At 40.2% G+C, this 18,179-nt stretch overlaps 1 protein-coding gene across 1 annotated transcript in view; it reads right to left on the bottom strand.

Moving 5' to 3' along the window:
- Positions 1 to 18,179, bottom strand: part of LOC139117651 (polycystin-1-like) — an 18,422-nt gene extending 243 nt beyond the window's left edge. The window contains exons 1-10 of the mRNA XM_070680892.1: positions 17,961 to 18,179; positions 17,307 to 17,624; positions 16,606 to 16,842; positions 15,180 to 15,317; positions 13,963 to 14,147; positions 11,081 to 13,394; positions 9,182 to 9,325; positions 7,732 to 7,863; positions 4,011 to 7,200; positions 3,155 to 3,318 (exon numbers count right to left, since the gene is read on the bottom strand). Coding sequence (XP_070536993.1) covers positions 3,155 to 3,318; positions 4,011 to 7,200; positions 7,732 to 7,863; positions 9,182 to 9,325; positions 11,081 to 13,394; positions 13,963 to 14,147; positions 15,180 to 15,317; positions 16,606 to 16,842; positions 17,307 to 17,624; positions 17,961 to 18,039 — 6,901 coding nt within the window. The 5' untranslated portion in view covers positions 18,040 to 18,179. The remainder of the gene's footprint in view (positions 1 to 3,154; positions 3,319 to 4,010; positions 7,201 to 7,731; positions 7,864 to 9,181; positions 9,326 to 11,080; positions 13,395 to 13,962; positions 14,148 to 15,179; positions 15,318 to 16,605; positions 16,843 to 17,306; positions 17,625 to 17,960) is intronic.

The raw sequence follows: 18,179 nt of genomic DNA, 5'->3' as shown, positions 1-18,179 counted from the left end.
TCACGGAGGTATTACGTAGCTACTGTATACTGGAAGCACACAAATCCATTTAGAGTCTGGGAGTCTCTGTACCATATCAGATTACACTAACATCTCATGCAACATAGCCTTGTGGTCTTCCTTTCACTCCATGGTTGTGGACCCTCTCTGTCCCGGTATTGTTCAGTCTTACAAGTACAGGACTGGTATGGATTTTGTCAAACCGATGGCATGGGAAAACAAAGGTCCCATTTCAGCCAATTTCTTCCACACTGACCAAGCTACTTGTTACTGTCTGGTACTATGACAATTGCTGAACCACAGCTGGTATCTCTAAGCTACGGCTACATACACTTGGCTGTTTCATCGTGATAAAGAAACCTTGGTATTAAAGGTATACAGTCACCTGTAATCTAAATATGCCCCTATATGGTCAAAGGGGTGTTCCTTGGTATTCCAAATGCCCATGTGAGGGCCTGTTTTTAAAAAGCGGCCACCCGCTTAAAATCTGTGATTGTTAGATTTTCTCTTTCCATGGTAACTGAGGCAAAATTGGAACAGGTGACAGTATACACATATTGACTGGCCATGAGGGCAACAGCATACGTCTGTACCCCGGGGGACTGTGAGTCACCCCCAAAAACAGACTGTTTCCCGAGGCCGTAGGCCGAGGGAAACAGTCTGTTTTGGGGGTGACTCACAGGCCCGAGGGGTTAAAGACGTATGCTGTTGCCCTCATGGCCAGTCAATATGTGTTTTGTAACACATCTCATCCGTAGCCATAAGAACGTACTATACACAAAACGTGTCTCATGTAGGCCTATGATGTAGGCCTAATATGTTGGAATGGTTCAGTAAGAAAACGTTTTTCCTAACAGGATCGCAATACTTCTGCAAAACGTTCAATGCACCTTTGATTATAGTTTTCGTCCGTTTCGAGTCCTTGTTGGAAACCAAAGCATCCAATTCTTCTTCAGAAAGTAGGATGAACCAGAATATTTCTCGACTATCGTTTCGATCGGCCGCAGACGACATCTTTGTTTACATTCCGGTCCGCGCACGCGTCAATGTCGTTTTTGATGTCAGCGGGCATCATTTTTCGGAACTGATGCCTGGCAGGCAACAGTTCCAACAAATGATGCCTGCATGACGTCGTTTACGTGGATCAGCACAAAAAGAACGCATCCCACGTGACTATCAACTGGCGAATTAGAATACAGACTGCGGATGAGGTGTGTTACAATATACCTTTCATATTGCCATCAAAGGAGGTATGTAAGGGTAGCTCAAACCCCAACTGGGACCGCCAACTGGGACTCCCAGTTGGCTTAAAATGCACTCTGGGACCGGTCCCAGTTCACTTCTGGGACCGGTCCCAGAAGCGAACTGGGACCGCGGTTGGCCTCTAGGACTGGTCCCAGAAGCGAACTGGGACCGGTCCCAGAAGCGTACTAGCTCGACGTAACTGGGACCATTATGATTGCGGGGAAACACATTGTATCAAATGAACTGTACCATGGAGGTAAGGTACCTCCATGCTGTAATGACGAAACCATAATATTAATGGGAAAGAAGTTTCCCATCCCACTATATGCTTTTGTAGCAATTGTATGCACTTGTTTTATTCATATTCTCTGTACTGTTGTGAAAATTATGTATGTTTTTTGTGTGGGAAAGCTAACATCTCCCAGTTTCATTCAAGGACAGTCAGGTCTCATTTCAATTCTGGGACTCGTAGCTCCATAGAGCTATGACAGACATACAGACTGAAATAGAAAACACTGAGACAGCATATACTACATATAGCTACTAGCTGTCAATGAAGTTTTGAAGCAGTGCATGTTGTTGACTTGTATATTCAAAACCCTTTGTCTTAAAATGTAATGGGACTATTATCACCTCATTGATGTCTATTTTTTCCTCGCATAACAATGAAATGATTCTGCTGTAACAGCACATGCATGCACTAATGGTTGCCCCTCTCCTATTTGTGTCTATCTGTTCAGAAATATAACTAGGTCCAAATAAGATATCAGTCATATACTGCAAGTGAATTGCAATTCTATTAAAACACAGCGGGTTTTCGTTAAAGGTTTTGCTTGCTGTTTTTAATGTAATGAAAGCCTTGATGAGTTAATTGCTAGTCTTGCACAGTTATTTTCATCTCCTTTTTCATCTGATTCAGTACACAGTCTCTCTATCAACGTGATCCGTGCAGTATCATTTCAACACACACCATAGCACAGGACTAATTACTAGTTCTAAGAATGAGTACATCGCAGTAAGGCCAAAGTAATCAAATTCTTTATTTAGCGCGCCCACTCAAATGTTTCGAAACATGAGCGGGAAGGCAGTACTAAAACACATACAAGAAAATCAAAACACACCTTATATTTTCTTGATTATTTCCATGTAACAACATAAGTGTCTACACAAAAATCATCAGAAACTTCCTTTCATCGTGATCATCATAAGTTATACCACAAGATGTGAAATTTTGTAAACAGAAAGCTCAGTAAAATCCTATTCAAACCATTGGCAGTAGAAAAACCCTTAGCTAGTATGTGCACACAGACAAAACAAAGAATTAAATTACTTTGGCCTTTAATAGTTGGGATCTATTAAATGTCGCGTATACCTACGATTATGGCAGAGTAAAAAGATGAAAACATTAACAGATTGTTAGTATTAAGTACCAGTAACTGGGTTTTTTCATAGTGGTCCCAGTTCACAAATTGGATGTGTCCCTGAAGTGTACTGGAACTGATCCTGGAGGCCAACTAGGACTGCAGCCGCGGTCCTAGAGTTAATTTTGAAGCCAACTGGGACTGGTCCTGGAAGCCAACTGGGACCGGTCCCAGTTCACTTCTGGGACCAGTCCCAGTTCGCTTCTGGGACCGGTCCCAGAAGCGAACTGGGACCGGTCCCAGAAGTGAACTGGGACCGGTCCCAGTTCGCTTCTGGGACCGGTCCCAGAAGTGAACTGGGACCGGTCCCAGAGTGCATTTTAAGCCAACTGGGAGTCCCAGTTGGCGGTCCCAGTTAGGGGTTTGAGCTACCCTTACATACCTGCATCAAAGGCAAACTCAGGGCAATAGGTACATGGAACAGGTTCTACGTGACTGGGTTAAGAAATATTGCAACTCTAAAGGATTGGCGTTCATCTCAAACTAACCTGTGGAGGTGATATTTTCCCAGTGTCTAATCTGTTTGCCATCATGGGAGAATGTCCAATTATATGAAATCTGTGCATCATCATCAACTCTACAGGTTGTGCAGAGTACAGTGAGAGCCAGTCTCTTTGAAGGATTTATCTTCTTACCACAGTTTTGCAGACATCTAATAAAAGAAAGTTTCAGTCAGTGCCACATTAATTCTTTTATCAGACACTTTTGGACATACTTTCACAGACCTGGTTAATTACGGATTCACTTGCTGAGTCAAACCAACTAATTCTTTTTCCTTACATCTACGCATGTACAGTATGTCTTCTTTGGTCAGCTGTCTCTTACTTTTTGTGTGGATTACAAAACACGTGTGACATCTCATACACAAAGCCAAGAAAAAAGTTTCTCAGTATTACACATATTATGGAATAAAGGCTATAATCATAGATATCCATGTACACCATCAGTTCAATATCTAATATTAACACTGCCAGTACTATTTTTCAACCTTTCTGTGTACAGAATTATCATGACCATACAAGCCATATTTGTTGCTTCATTGTCAAATACAGGTCAACATTACAATGCCCGCTTGTTTGAAGCTGGGGTAATTGCACTTGAGTGGATACACATTAACTGTTTGAATTTATTAGGGTTTCCAGAATGAAACTTCATACACTCAGACTTACCAAACCCTTTCCAAGAATCTTCATGGGAAATGATCACTCATTTACTGTAATGGCTATAATGTATTTATATGTAGCTGAGCTAAATTATTGCAATTTTTTTATCTCGTAGTATCTAGTTGTTTATAGTTAAATGTTGTAATTGTCGTTTGTTCTACAATCATAACAATATTCCTACCTTATATCTAGAAGTGGAGGCACAGCATCCAAGATGATTATTTTCTGATATGCAAGCTGTGGTTCCCTATAAACATCACTGTTTGGTTTACTAACAACCACAGCAAATACCATCTCCTGGTTGGTGATTAATTCTGAAGCGTTGAGGTGCAAGATTGTTACATTGTCAGCGAACAACCCCGGTCCATTGCTGAAACACCCCGGTCCATCTCCAGGAATAATGCTAGAATTTCCCGGATCTTCGAACATGAATAGCTCATCCGGAAGTCTGCAGTACCACTGGAAAAATAATCCATGCTGGACATACACAGGTAAGTCATTGTCTTTGATTTCATCATCAGGATCATATGATGCAGTTGCATCTAATGTAATGGTATCATTTATTCCAACAACCACCGAACTACCACCAGATATTGAAACTGCCAGGGAAGATGGTTCGATTTCCACATAGATTTGATTGGCATTACTTACTTTGCCCCTATTGTTCATTGTCACAGTCAACTGGAAGAGATATGTGCCATAATCCAGTGCTCTTTTGGGGATCAACATATTGGCTTCATCCGTGATTATCGTTGATGGAATATTTTCGTACTTGTACAACTGATTTGCCGGCAAAGGCTCACCTTTGTGATACCTTACCACATAAATTTCCCACTCATAAATTACCGATGTAGTGTCTGTACAGTCGACACTGACATGGGTAACAATTGACACCTGTGAACTCCGTTTCACTTGCCACGGCGCTGATATGTTCTTGCTGCCACCGTAGATTTCAATAGTTGGGAGTTCACAATGTTCATCAATGACATGAGCAACTCTGGTGACCCTCATTTCAGATACGTAGTTATAGCCTATGGCAGTGATCGGGTAATCACCTTGATGTGTAAAAACAAGCGCCTGAGTGGAAACGTAAAGCGAAAAGGGATCAAATGGCAAGTAGAAACTCGGATGAACTTTCCTCAATGCAGCTTTGATGACATCAGGATCATTAACAGGCGTTGGGATGTCAACCGAGTTATTCTGCTTTCCATCGGAGACTTGCAATGTATATGTAGGATTTGTTCCCACTTGCACAGCAAACAAAACTACTGTTATCTGCTCATTGACTTGGACTGGTCCACTGTGAGCCAGGTAGAGACCAAGGACACTCTCTTCGATGTGCATTTTCACCTCGCATGAAGCCTCGTCAAATATGTTCCGAGCAAGCACTCTGACTATGTAGTTCTTGGCCTTAGTATAGGAATGTAATACAGCAGACCCAACATTCCTTTTCACCTTACCATCACCGAACAGCCACACATATGATATTCCTGTCCCTTGACTATGCTGAGCGGTGAAAGTTATCGGATGTTCCACTGGGAAATAGGTGTTATCTGGCCCACCTCCTTTAGTGCCATGTTCCTGCCCCGGCCTAGCAGAGTTATAACCAACAATGTCACAGTCTTTGACAGGAATTTGAGTCTCGGCTTTCACAGGGAAATTCTGCCTGCTGACCAAATTCCACACCACCAGTTCAAATGGATAGACACCAGGTTCGTAGTGGTGAGTAAAATTATACGGAAGGGTGTCAATTATGTCAGGAAGTGGAATTGTTATCATTGGTGTTTCATCCCCAAAGGTGATATCAACTGATGCATTTGTCGGGATGACAAATACTGGATTTCTGTCCAGAATGAAACTTATGTTACCAGGTGGGTAGAGTACCTGGCTGTCTGAAGTTAAGATAAAGCCTTGCACTTCACGTTGGATCACCACTGTGATTGGTTCATGTGCTTCCACACTGAGTAGATTGGTAGCCACAACATATACTGCATAGACCCCAATCTCTGTAAACAGATGCTGTTTGCAGTCTTTTTCTCTCCACTTGGTGGCATTTCTGGTGGAATGGACTCTGTAGTTTGTTCCAAGCGTCCAATCAAAAGCCACATTGCTTCCGGCTGTCATTGATATGCAAAATGTTATTACAAAGCCGAGAGGTGACAGGGGATGGTCTCCCCACAGTCTCATATTGGTTATCCTGCTTTCAATGTACGTCAGTTCAGTCAGTGACATTGGTTGGGTGACCAAGTTCCACACTGTGACAGTGACATTGAAGTAGCCTGTGTCATTAAAGAGAGAACTGTCCACTATAGCATAGCCACCAAGACCAGTGATGAACGTGGACAGGGGGACACCATTGAACTCCACAAGTCCATCAATGTCAGTGCCGATCAAAACTGTGAAATTCACGGTCAAGTTCAGACCAAACTCTCCAAACAAGCCATCTGTTATGTTTATTTTCTGAATTGGATGTTGGATGACTACCTCAGTGTACCCTTGCACGTAACCGTGGTAAAAATTAGTACAATTCAATTCTGCTAAATAGATGAGAGCATCCCCATATGTGTGTCTGATTTCAATTCCAGTGTCAAAGTAAGTATTGTCCACCAGAGTATGGTTGCCGTCCCCAAACTGAAGGGTGCAGTTGAATCTCCTGTTACCTCGTTGTCGCGAAAGCAGGAGCACTGTTGGTGCACCGAATGCTGTCGCATCAGAGACATTAATGAACAGTCCACGCAGGCGGTGCGGAATGGGGGGTAGCAACACAAGGAAGTGTTCGTTGGCCGTAGCTTTCACGCTGCTCAGATGATTCGATGCTGTCACGGTGACGAGATGAGGTCCTAGCTCTATGAATGCATGCTTGCACACTGGATGCGTGGTGACCACAGGAGGTGAGCCATCTTGATAGTCACATTCGTAGACAACATTTGTACCTTGCCGAATAGTCATCACGACAAACGATGATTTATCAGTGTGCGTTGTGCTGTTCCCGCGCACGAAGACTTCCAATCCTTTCACAGGATACTCTACATGGGCGACACCAGTGATAGTCATACTGTTCAGCATGTTCTCGGCTGTTATTGTCACAGTAAACGACCCTGGCCAGGGAAAGACATATTCCTGAACAATGTACATTCCTACGTCAGCTTGAAGATACTCATAAGGCTGCATGCCATCTCCAGTGTCTAACGTATACTCCACATCAGTTCCATGAGTTATGGTCCACACTAGGACTGTTGGATTCCCTGGCTCCACAGGTAGAATGTCTTGTGCGAGTTCTAATTTCTCAACATTTTCCTGTACAAAGAAGTCTTGGGTAGTGGTGAACTCACTCACTAGGTTTCGAGCCACTAGTGTTACTTTGTACAAACCTACATGCAAAAAAAGCGAGATAGAATACATGTACACTAATGAAAAAGCCAAAGTTGGTGCATACATGAACATGTAGCTAAATCACTATAATGTATACGGTATATTTGTTGCTAGAATTATTTTGTAAAATGTTGAAAATTAATTGAGAAAGAAAATGCATGTACCAATAGATCCAACAAAATTTATTGTACCATATTCTATGCTTAGGGGTGGTAGCTCCCAAAAATTATGTGGAACAGAATTTTTTGCTGCTTGATTTGGCAATAATACATGTACCTGCTTTTTTAAATACTTGGAGATCAAAGAAAATTGCGAATATTGTGGAATCTCAATTGGTTCTGTTGCTCATGTACCTCATGGCAATATGCTATGAAATCATACCAGTAGTTTTTGCATGTAAATACACTGGTAATTTACTGATTCCTGTGAATCCTTCATCAAACTTACACAAAACATAAAAATTGCATTACAAAAAATCAAAGTAAATTATGGTGAAATCTCTCTGAAACTTAAACATCACATGTCCTTACCAGCATCTTTGTAGACATAGTCATGGATAAACTCCAGTGTGTCATAATGAATACTGTCACCATAATCCCAGGAAAAGCTCACGTTATGACTCCCACCTGAAAATGGATTGACTCTGAACTGGAACATTTCCCCTGAAAAAAAAAGAAAAACAATTTAATCAACTTTATGACAGGAATAACTTGGTAATAAAAAATGTCTTAGTCCATCATTTACCATGGCCTGATTGGTCCTAAAAACATTAAAGGATGACATTGATACAATGCAACTTTTTGAACGTGAGAGACATTTTTCTGACCTATGCATTAATTTGATCAAGACTGACATGCACAGTGTTGGGGATGATGTCCTAAAATATTTCTTAGCTTTAATGTTGCATAAAAGATTTGAGAAATACCTGTATAGATTGAGAATATTTGTATTAAAAAAATCTTCTAAAGTTTGCCAAAGTTGCTTTGAAATTACATAATCAGAAAGTAATACAACAGCAATATAACTCAATGCCCTCTCCAAAATAATATTCAAGAGCTACCTAATTTTGATTCGAAGAACTTGCTCAAAGCACATAAAACCCTTTGTTACCATAGACAGGAGGAGAGTTTTGCTTCTATGATATTACCAGCACACTGGCATCAAATAGAAAGAACACATTGCCGAAATAAATAAATGCATAAAAAGAAAAGCAGGGATTTTATTCAAATTAAGAAATTATGTTCCAAGAAATGTACTTGTTTTATTATACAATGCTTTCATTTTACCTAATATAATGTACGGTCTTGAAGTCTGGGGTAGTACATATTCATCATACTTGAATACTATTTATATCTCTCAAAAAATGTGTGTACGTGCGATAACTTTTTCTGGATTCCAAGAGCCTTCCTCACCCTTATTTCAAAACTTGGAAATTTTAGATGTTTATAAACTTCACAAACTTCTTGTTGGGATATTTATTTTTGATTTATTGCATCATAATTTTCCTTTTCCTATACAAGATTATTATGAAATGGCAGATCATTGTTATGACACTAGATTCAAACTTGGTGCGAATCTCTCTTTACCTAGAATGCATACCTCTTTTGGTCAATTTGCAATTTCGTACATGGGTGCCAAGTTATGGAATAATTTACCGAATACTGTTAAAATAAGTACATCACGATATCAGTTCATAAAATCATTAAAACAGTGGTTGTTACGAAACTAGTTGAGAAAGTTTAATACTATTCACTTCACTGAGCGCCACATGGTGGAATATGTAATGTAAATATTTAAGAGAATGGGACCAGACTCGATTAGCATATAGCTATTTTTCTGGATCCATATTTGCCTTTTGCCTATTTTCAGTTTTTGTAATAATGAACTTGTCAAAGATATAAAAAAAGGCAATAAAATAAATGAATGAATGAATGAAAATAAAGAGTATTATGCAGATAGATAAATAGACTGACAACTTACCCTTGACAATGATATGAGGGGTAAATGTTACATCTGTAATTCTGTTTTGGACAGTGACGGTTACTCTGGCAACACTGTCGCTGAACGGATTCTTCATGAAACATTTGATTCTGTAAGAACCTTCAGTTTCATAAACATGTGTTCCTACATGGTCAGAGAGAAGATAATTTTTACCATACTGTAATCAAAATGATAATTATATTTTTGTCACATTGGAATATGTGAATTCCATATTTTCAAGAACGTGTGATGGCCCATTTTCATGGCCCTGACAAAACCTGCCATCCTGCTTTTTTCATTGGTGTGAGTAAACCGGTTTAAGGTAGTATGCACCTCGAAGCTGAACTACTTCAACTTTCACTCAAACTTTCCTCACGGAAACTTTCAACCATTCCCTGACCAAATCAAGAATAAAAATAAGGAGTCACCGTGCAAATTGTAGTAATAGAGGAATATATTACCCAATATTTAGGATTCAAAATGGCCGCAAATCCTCACGTTAATTCTACAGGGAAAAATCAAATTTTTGATATTCGCAAAACTAACAGTGAAAAGTTTTATGATTACTCCAAGAGCACCAGAGTGAGCCCCACAAGCAATAGATCAGAAAAGTTTTGGGTCATTTTGAGTCCAAATATCTGTCCCCCGAGCCGTTTTCTAACTTCTCAGTAATTAGCTGACAATATTTGCTGCATTCTCTGCTGCACTGTCACTGAAACTTCCTTTCTTTAAAAAACTGGCAAATTTTCTTGCCACAAAATGTCCAATTCTGAATACTTGACACCAACTAAAACACCAGTATGCAAGGTCTTGTAGGGTAATAAAATGGTGTAGTACAGAACTGTTTACAATTGTATATTATCACATTATATGTGCCTAGTTAAGTATTAAAGGAGACAGAATCATCTTGTTGGAAAAAGAACTTGATAGGCCAGACATTGCTGCCAAGGCTGTGTGATAGTTTGTATCAAAATGTACAACTGCTGAAACCTTTTTCAGAAATTACACCCAAACTAAAATTAAGGTGGCATTGCACATAACACAGCGCATTTTGCCCAAAGTCACTTTTTTGTAAAGATTCACTCAATTTTCATTAACTTGTCAACCCAAGATTAAACGTTGGTTGGGTTTGCTGTTAGTATGACAAGCATTCGTAGGTTGGGTGAGAAAGAAGTGTAAATTTATGCAAATCACCAGATTTCCTGGTTTTTTTTTTCTCTCCAGTTTCCAACATTTTAAAATATTTAACTTCTCTCTGGCTGGGTCAAATTTTATGAAATTTTCACATTATGCTGCTTCAATACTAGTAAACAAAACTACAATTTTGTTTGTCAAGTTCTTTCATTTTGAATAAGAGTAATTTCAATTTTGCTTGTAATAATTTCCATCATTTTGTTGAGTGTCAGTCTTTCAAACCCTGCCATTTAAGAATGAGAATAGATAATCTAAAACAAACCTGTCGTTTTTTTTCTACATATACTCTAGTTTAAAATGATATTTTCATATTAATTTCACAAAATAGTATCAAGTTTTTGACGTAAATTAATTTTTAGCATTAATACCAAAATTGACATTTTGTACCCCAAATATGTAACTCTTTATCCTTAAAAGAAGACTGTTGCTACCATATATAACTTTAGATTCTCGGCTTTTTAAAAATACATTGTATGCATGTCATCTTTGATGAGAAATGTTGCTTTTAGAAAAATGTGTGTTGGTTCAAAAGAAGGGCTTACATCGGATGTGTTGTGAACAAGCATAAGAACAATATATACTTAATGGTAAACATCCACCCATACACTATACTTCTGTACAGTGATACTGACATTCCACTTTCCATAGATTTTCAAACCAGTCAACATCTCCTTACCATTAGGCCTATAGGAATAGGATACTTACCAGTAAAGAAGGATTTCCATGAGGTATATGTCGCATCAAATGGTCCACTGGTTGTTCCATCACCCCAGTCGAAGGTCATTGCAACATTACTGCCATTGACTGCGACACACTGAGCTTCCAGGACTTCTTGTCTGGTGTGTGGAGAGACGGCAGAAAGACCGGAGTCGCCGATCAGGGAGTCAATTTGTGTAAATGTTTCTGCAGTCTCTTCACTCACATCATTGTACGCCCTCACTGTGATGGTAAAAGTATCTGGATATGCATACGAGTGGCCACTGGCTGCGACATTTACATTTGTCTGGTTAAACCCATCGCCAAAGTCATAGTCATACAGAATTTTGTTTCCAGTGGCTGTGAGCACTCGTATTTCAACAAAGACATCAATGGGACTATTGCTGCTCTCGATGAGTACATTGGAGATGCGCTCTTGCACTTCAACTCTCATTGGAGGGGACATCATCCACGACACGACATTAGAGACATTCACAGTGACGTCAAAGAAACCGACCTGTTCGTAGACGTGGGTTGTGGCCGGGTCATCCGTGTATGCCTCATCACCATCACCGAAATACCACATGAAATGGACGTCATTACCCCGCGTCCATGTGACTCCGAAGTCTATAGTGTCAGTAGTTGCAAGAACCTCTGTGATATTCAACAGCTCCACACCTTCAACTGGATCTTGGATGATGATAGAATTGGTGTCCGACACTTCAGGATAATTTTTGACTGTACACTGAACCTCATAGGTGTTGAACGTGGAGTAATTGTGGTAAATAACACCAGAATTGTACTCTGTCTCCGTCTCTCCATCGCCAAAGGTCCACTCAAACTCTAGTCCCTCACCACTGTGCCAGGTGACGTCACAGAACATCCTCACTGGTATGTCACTGGTTCCATACTCCGGCAGGTAAACATTGTTAGGTTTGATAGCTGTGACCTCAAAAGTGTGGTCCAAGGTGCTAGCAATATTGTCCGAGTTGATTTCCACCGTATAGGTGCCTGGCTCTACATAGTAATGTTCATACAGCACATCAAAGCTCCAGTCTCCCGAAGTGGCTCCATCCCCGTATGTCCACTTGTACATGACTTCATTTCCGGTCAGAATAAATGAGCTGAAATTGAACCAGCAGCCAGATAACGCAAGATTCCAGTCTTTGGTGGTGTTGTCCCCAGGACTGAGTACAAAGGAACCATTCAGTCCTGTAATTCTTTCCCTTGCAATCGTGAACAGTGTAATGTCTATTTCACTGATGTTGTTGTATGCCTTAACATGCGTGGAGTAGTTCCCAATCTCGTCAAAATGGAAGGACTGCTTGTCGGGTATCTTCACACTGGGGCCGTCCTCAAAATTTTCAATTTCCAAAAAGGGTGCTGATTCGATGGCACTATCATCAGGAAAAGTCCACACAAACCTTGCAAAGGTTCCCTGGACAACCTCAACATGCATTTCATATGGTTCATCGGTGCATGCGTAGTACATGCCCAGATCACGGGTGAAGTCCATCCCTTGAATGCTGAGCACTAGATACTGAGAAGCTATCCAAAAAGACGGCGCTGGTACTGGATTAGCAAGTGGATTGTTGTACTCCACTGAAACTTCAAACATTTCAGAGCTGCTGTAACTGTGAGACATCCATGCAGATGTCTTTTTTGAAATGATAGCTCTGATATAGAACTCCACATCCAAGTAGTGCACCAAGATTTGATCAGGATGCAGCTTGTCTCCAGAATTGATATGGCTTTGATTGATGAAGAATACTGATTGGCTGGCAGTCGTGTTAACCACCTGGGCCAGTTCTCCAATTGGTGGATAGGCAGCCTTTGGATAATACCAAGGAAACTTCTCATCGTATGGAATGTAACCAATCAGATCATGAGGTCTTACTTTGAGTCTTTCATGCTCATCTATGGTATACAAATTGTAACCAGCTTCCATGTGGACAATGGTTTCTCCGGCAACTTTGTAGCCAAGAACCATTTCAGCGACCACTTCAGGACCTTCACAGTCGCCGTAGCTGTAGTCATAAATCGATTCATATGGAACTGAAACATTACACCAAGTTCCATTGACATGATCCACGCCCAATTTCAGTGCTGTTACATTATCACATTCCACCAACTCGTACAGGTTGTGTACTTCTCTCTGATGATGCTGTGTTGTGAAGGGTGCACATGTGACATTGCGCACACAGAAAGTTGTTCCATTGCTGCAGGCCATTTCAGTCACTGGAGGACACGGTAGGTATTTGGACATACATGTACGGTTGAAAGCACAGTATTTCTCTTCCTCACCACAGATGGGTCGGTATATCTACGAATGAAGTAAAAAAAATGATAAAAACTATGCTGGGATTTCTATTTCATAGGTCTGATAACGAGTAAATATTTGAGTACATGATCTATTGCTGGTAAGTGAATCCTGTCCGCAGTGCTACTGGTATATTTTAGTCTAGCCCTGCTGTTACTACTGTAACTTCAATTGTGTACACATTTTGGTAGAGCACATGAAAACAAATCAAGTGAGATTTACCGGTATGTGGTTGTATCAATTTTTATTCTTTTCGTTATCATAATAATTAAGGTCAAATATTTCATTTGTCACATAAAGTAGACATAATGCTGTCTGATTAAAGACAACTCTACCAGTTTCAACCCTTTCTCTGTCAAATCGCTTGGTTAACAGCTAAACAACAGCAAACAGTGTGTGTATAATGTCTGCAATGGTCAGCATACCGGTATATAGACATAATAAAAACACTTAATGTACTGATATGTATCCCATGTGTCATGCACCTGAACCCCTTGTAACCTGAGATACCATGTGAGTATTTAAGCAGGATGCAAAGGGTAGATGCCCTTATTGTAGGCAACAAGAATACCTGTAGTTTTGCTTGTCCTTCTTTGACAGCGTACACTTCCCAGGCTTCAATTTTACCACTCTGCGTGAACTCATAGGCTGGCATGATAAAGACTCCGACATGACCCATTGGTTCTGCCAGCAGTTCTTGGAGTTCCTTGGATAGTCTCCTGGGAGCAATTGGACCAACGCTGAATCTTGGTGCGTCTGCAGTTGTGAGGAGTCAACACCATTCTTTGTTATTCATGAAGTAAAGATTCAGTTTGATTTACAAACTCCATGCGTTTCTTGCAGACAGGCAAGAAAGTTGTCAGTTTGCATGTCTTTGGTCAGTATTTTTATTTTAAAGAAAGTTGTATACTTAAATGTTTTTTTATAATGATAACATTATAAAATATTGGACCTGGCTCAGTGTTCTCCCTGGAGCAATTACATATAGAGCGGTGGCCGCCACTCTTTAATTTTTGGTAAACAATAGAAACTTATTACCATAACAGTTACATTTATTATTATGCAAATTAGTCGCCACTCTACCAGAAAATCCTGGGGAGAACACTGTGGCTTTTTATTCGGCAGCTCGTTGAGATGTCACCATGCAAGGGTAACCTGTACAGAATGTGGTCTATTGGTGGCTGATGTGGCTGGGAAAGTTATATAATGAAGAAATAACGGACGACGTGCTGACCATTAACGTTTATTTATGGGCAAGGGCGAGAGGAAAGCCAAAAATTAACAGGCGAGGCTTTCCTCTCACCCGCGCCCATAAATAAACGTTAATGGTCAACGCGGAGTCTGATATTTCCATTATATTATCAATGAACCCCCCAAATACATCAAAATTTACGAAAATTTCCTGTGTGAACAACAACGGGGCCCCAGAACTTGTCAGTAAGTAGTGTGCGCGCTGCAGAAATTTTGCAAATCTGGATATTTTTTTGAAAAAAGTGTCTTAACTTGGCCCACAAGTGCTCCATTTTATTTTGTGATTGATTATGATCTTTGTACAAATCACAATTTTCGTTTTAGCTGTAAAGTTACTATGTTTATGATATCATTCACATTCACGGGCATGTAAACAAACCATTACAGTAACTGTGTATTTGTGGGCAGTCATGTGGTTCAGCTCGACCAATTAAAATGCGATTGACAGGGCATGGTAATATAATGTACCGTAATTGGTTGCAGACATTGCATTATGTGTGGCAGAAACTGATGTACCGGTATGTGTAGAAAGCCCACCTGCAATGTTGAATTCTGTTGTTGGACTACCATCATTGAAATTCCATGTGATCTGTAGTGAGGTACCCTGGCCAGCCCAGCTGACACATTCAAACGTGTGATCCACTTCAATGAATGGATTGCATTTCGTGCCAACATCTGTAACAAAAGAAGATAATTGGGACGTATTTCAACATTAACTTTCAATTTCAAGTCAAGCTTGTCATATACTTTACGCACCTGGGCAGAGAAGACAAAGTACCACGATTGTGCCATGTTTGCCCAGGTAACACTGGCAAATATGATATAAAGCTGGTACCTCGTCAACTGTGCCCATCCAGGTATTCGACAAATTAGACTTATACTTTATCTTACAAATTTGCAGCACTGCAGCTGTGATATTTGTATCATCTATCATTGCCAGAAATTCATCAACGTACTATTGATGAACTAGGCAAACAAAAAGTGCATACTGAATTGTGGTGGTATCAAGTTCTTTAAAGGCCTGTGTCGGCATCAGATTGTCTTGCAGGGAAATCTACTTACTAGATTATAATTTAAACAGGAAACAAAAGGCTATGACACTCCATAATCCTCGAAAAAACTTGATCCCAGGGATCAAGTCCCTGGCTTTAACAAGTCTAAGGCTATGACACTCCATAATCCTCTTACAGAATAGAACAAACTTGATCCCGGGGGTCAAGTCCCTGGCCTTTAACAAGTGTTATTAATCATGTTGTTTTTTTCTCCTTATCTGATCAAATTACGGTAATAATTCATTGGGGCAGTGTTTTAGTTAAGGCCATTACCCCTGTAAATTTTACTGGGGTCCCTGTTTGAGGACAACAGAATGGTACTGCAGTTCCAACACCATTTACCCATCTTCCCAAACCTTAGCAATAACACTGGCGTGCTTGGAAACTCAAAGCAGTGGTACGATCAAGCTTACAAAATCATTTTCACCATCTATAGTTCTCTTTTCGCTTGGCAATAACAGTTGCATAATTAGATTTTGTGATGCAACTATCACAAGCTGAAAATCCTGTGACATGGATGTAGAAATTTTGGTTACAGCTGGCAAAAATAAAAGTACAGGTGCTCACAAGTAGTGTGTAAACACATAAGGTTTCTTCAAAATGATTTGGTATTTTAATTGATTAAACTAATAATGTTCACGGCTAGCAAATTTTAGCTGACAGCCGGTTGTTTTTGCCAGCTGCTGACTATTCTCTGCATCCCTGTGTGATATGTTTGCCTATCACTGTGTCACCTTTCCATCCCAGGGATCAAATTTGTACTAGTGCGTAAGGGGATTATGAAGGTGTCATAGCCTTTTGTTTTCCATTGAAATTGTAATCTAGTGAGTAGATTTCCTGGCAAAACAATCTGACGTCGGACCCATGCCTACTTGCATGCAATTTTGGTGAGAATAAGCACAGCAACATACCTGATATAGGAGTTTCTACATAGACTTCCCTCCTTGCTTCAATAGGGCCTGAAGCATTATTTCTGGCTGTAGCTATCACTAAGAACATACCAACTTCCATGAAGATGTGAGGTTCTGGTGAATCATACTCTTCACCGATCAGTGTACCATCACCAAAATTAAACCTGAAAACTGTTCCTTCACTGCCGGCTTCAAGGCTGATCTCTAGAGTAGTTTCTTTATAAAGCTCAATAAAACCTGCAGTTTTAAAGGTCCAGGATGTCATTATTTGAAAAAAATATTTATTCATTCATTTATTTTTCAACTCCGATTTTGATATTGCCAAAATTTCACTGTGTACTTTTCTCCTTGTCTGTGGTATGGCAAAATGAAACTTGTTAAATTGGCATTTCAATCAGTTTAAAATTAAAAACTCCGTTTTGCTATAACTTTTTATGATTTATTTTCACCATTTTTTGTTGTTAATGCCAACAACAGTTTCTTGTTCTACTCCTTAAAGTATGTTGAGTTACACAGTGTCGCGCTTGTCCAATCAGCTTGTAAGACTGTGTTATCATTGACAAGTGAAGTACAACAAGCGCAGTCCAGAGTACATTTCAAATGTAAATACATTTTTAAACATGTAGCCCATGTGTTCATCAATTGACAAGCTAAATATTCGGTGTTTCAACATGATTTGGGGAGTCGGCTCTGTTTCATACCTGGATCGAGTATCTGAAAATTCTTCACTGATGTCGATGTGCTGTAGATGGTGGCAAAATCATGGTCGCCACAGGTTTGCGTTGGGAAAGCTGCACAGAGCAAGCTGCACGCCATCTCATCGCTTTCGCCCTGCGATCCAACGTCCGAACTGCACAGACACAAGTATCCTTTCTGTAGACTGGCATACTGGTAGTCCTTCTCCTTACAAAGGCTGAGACACTGCATAGGAGTTAGTCTATTGATGTCGTAGCTTCCTCCTGACACCCTGTTCTCCCTTACGTCTGGGCTATCTTTATAGCAGCCATGATACGATCCCTCTGTAAAACATGAGTACAAGAAGTTTGAGGAACTCTACATAGTACATTACTGTCACGTAGTAAAAGTAGATGTAACGAAACTACTTTTGCCTGATATTTCTTGCGTGTCTTCTCGAGAAATGAATGAAAACTACAGTATCATAATTTTTGAATCTATCTAAACCGAAATATCCGACTCACCAATCCGCAATGAAGTAACAAATTACAGACAATCGCATCTGCCAGTTTCCCGCCTCAGGTTTCATTTTCAATTCCTCCGGCCGGGCCTGAACTGAAGGATTCGTTCGTCATAATTTTACTTATTACGTGATTTTCGGCTCTATAGGGAGAACTTACCTAATTCTACGGATGCACAAAACTGGTAGAATACAACAGGGAAACAGACTACCCATAGTTTCCATTCAAAAATCCACATTTTTAACGCTTTAAGCACTTCCCGCACTCGCTCGCGGCTCCATCTTCAATATTACGTCGACTGCTACTAGAGGTCAGAGGTCGACAATGTCTACGTTCAATCGTGTGATGGCGCCATATACTGCCTCTCTGGAGAAAGTA

The sequence above is a fragment of the Ptychodera flava genome, chromosome 18 (genome assembly GCF_041260155.1).
Source record: "Ptychodera flava strain L36383 chromosome 18, AS_Pfla_20210202, whole genome shotgun sequence".
NCBI lineage: Eukaryota > Metazoa > Hemichordata > Enteropneusta > Ptychoderidae > Ptychodera > Ptychodera flava.
This window is presented reverse-complemented; position numbering and strand designations above follow the sequence as displayed.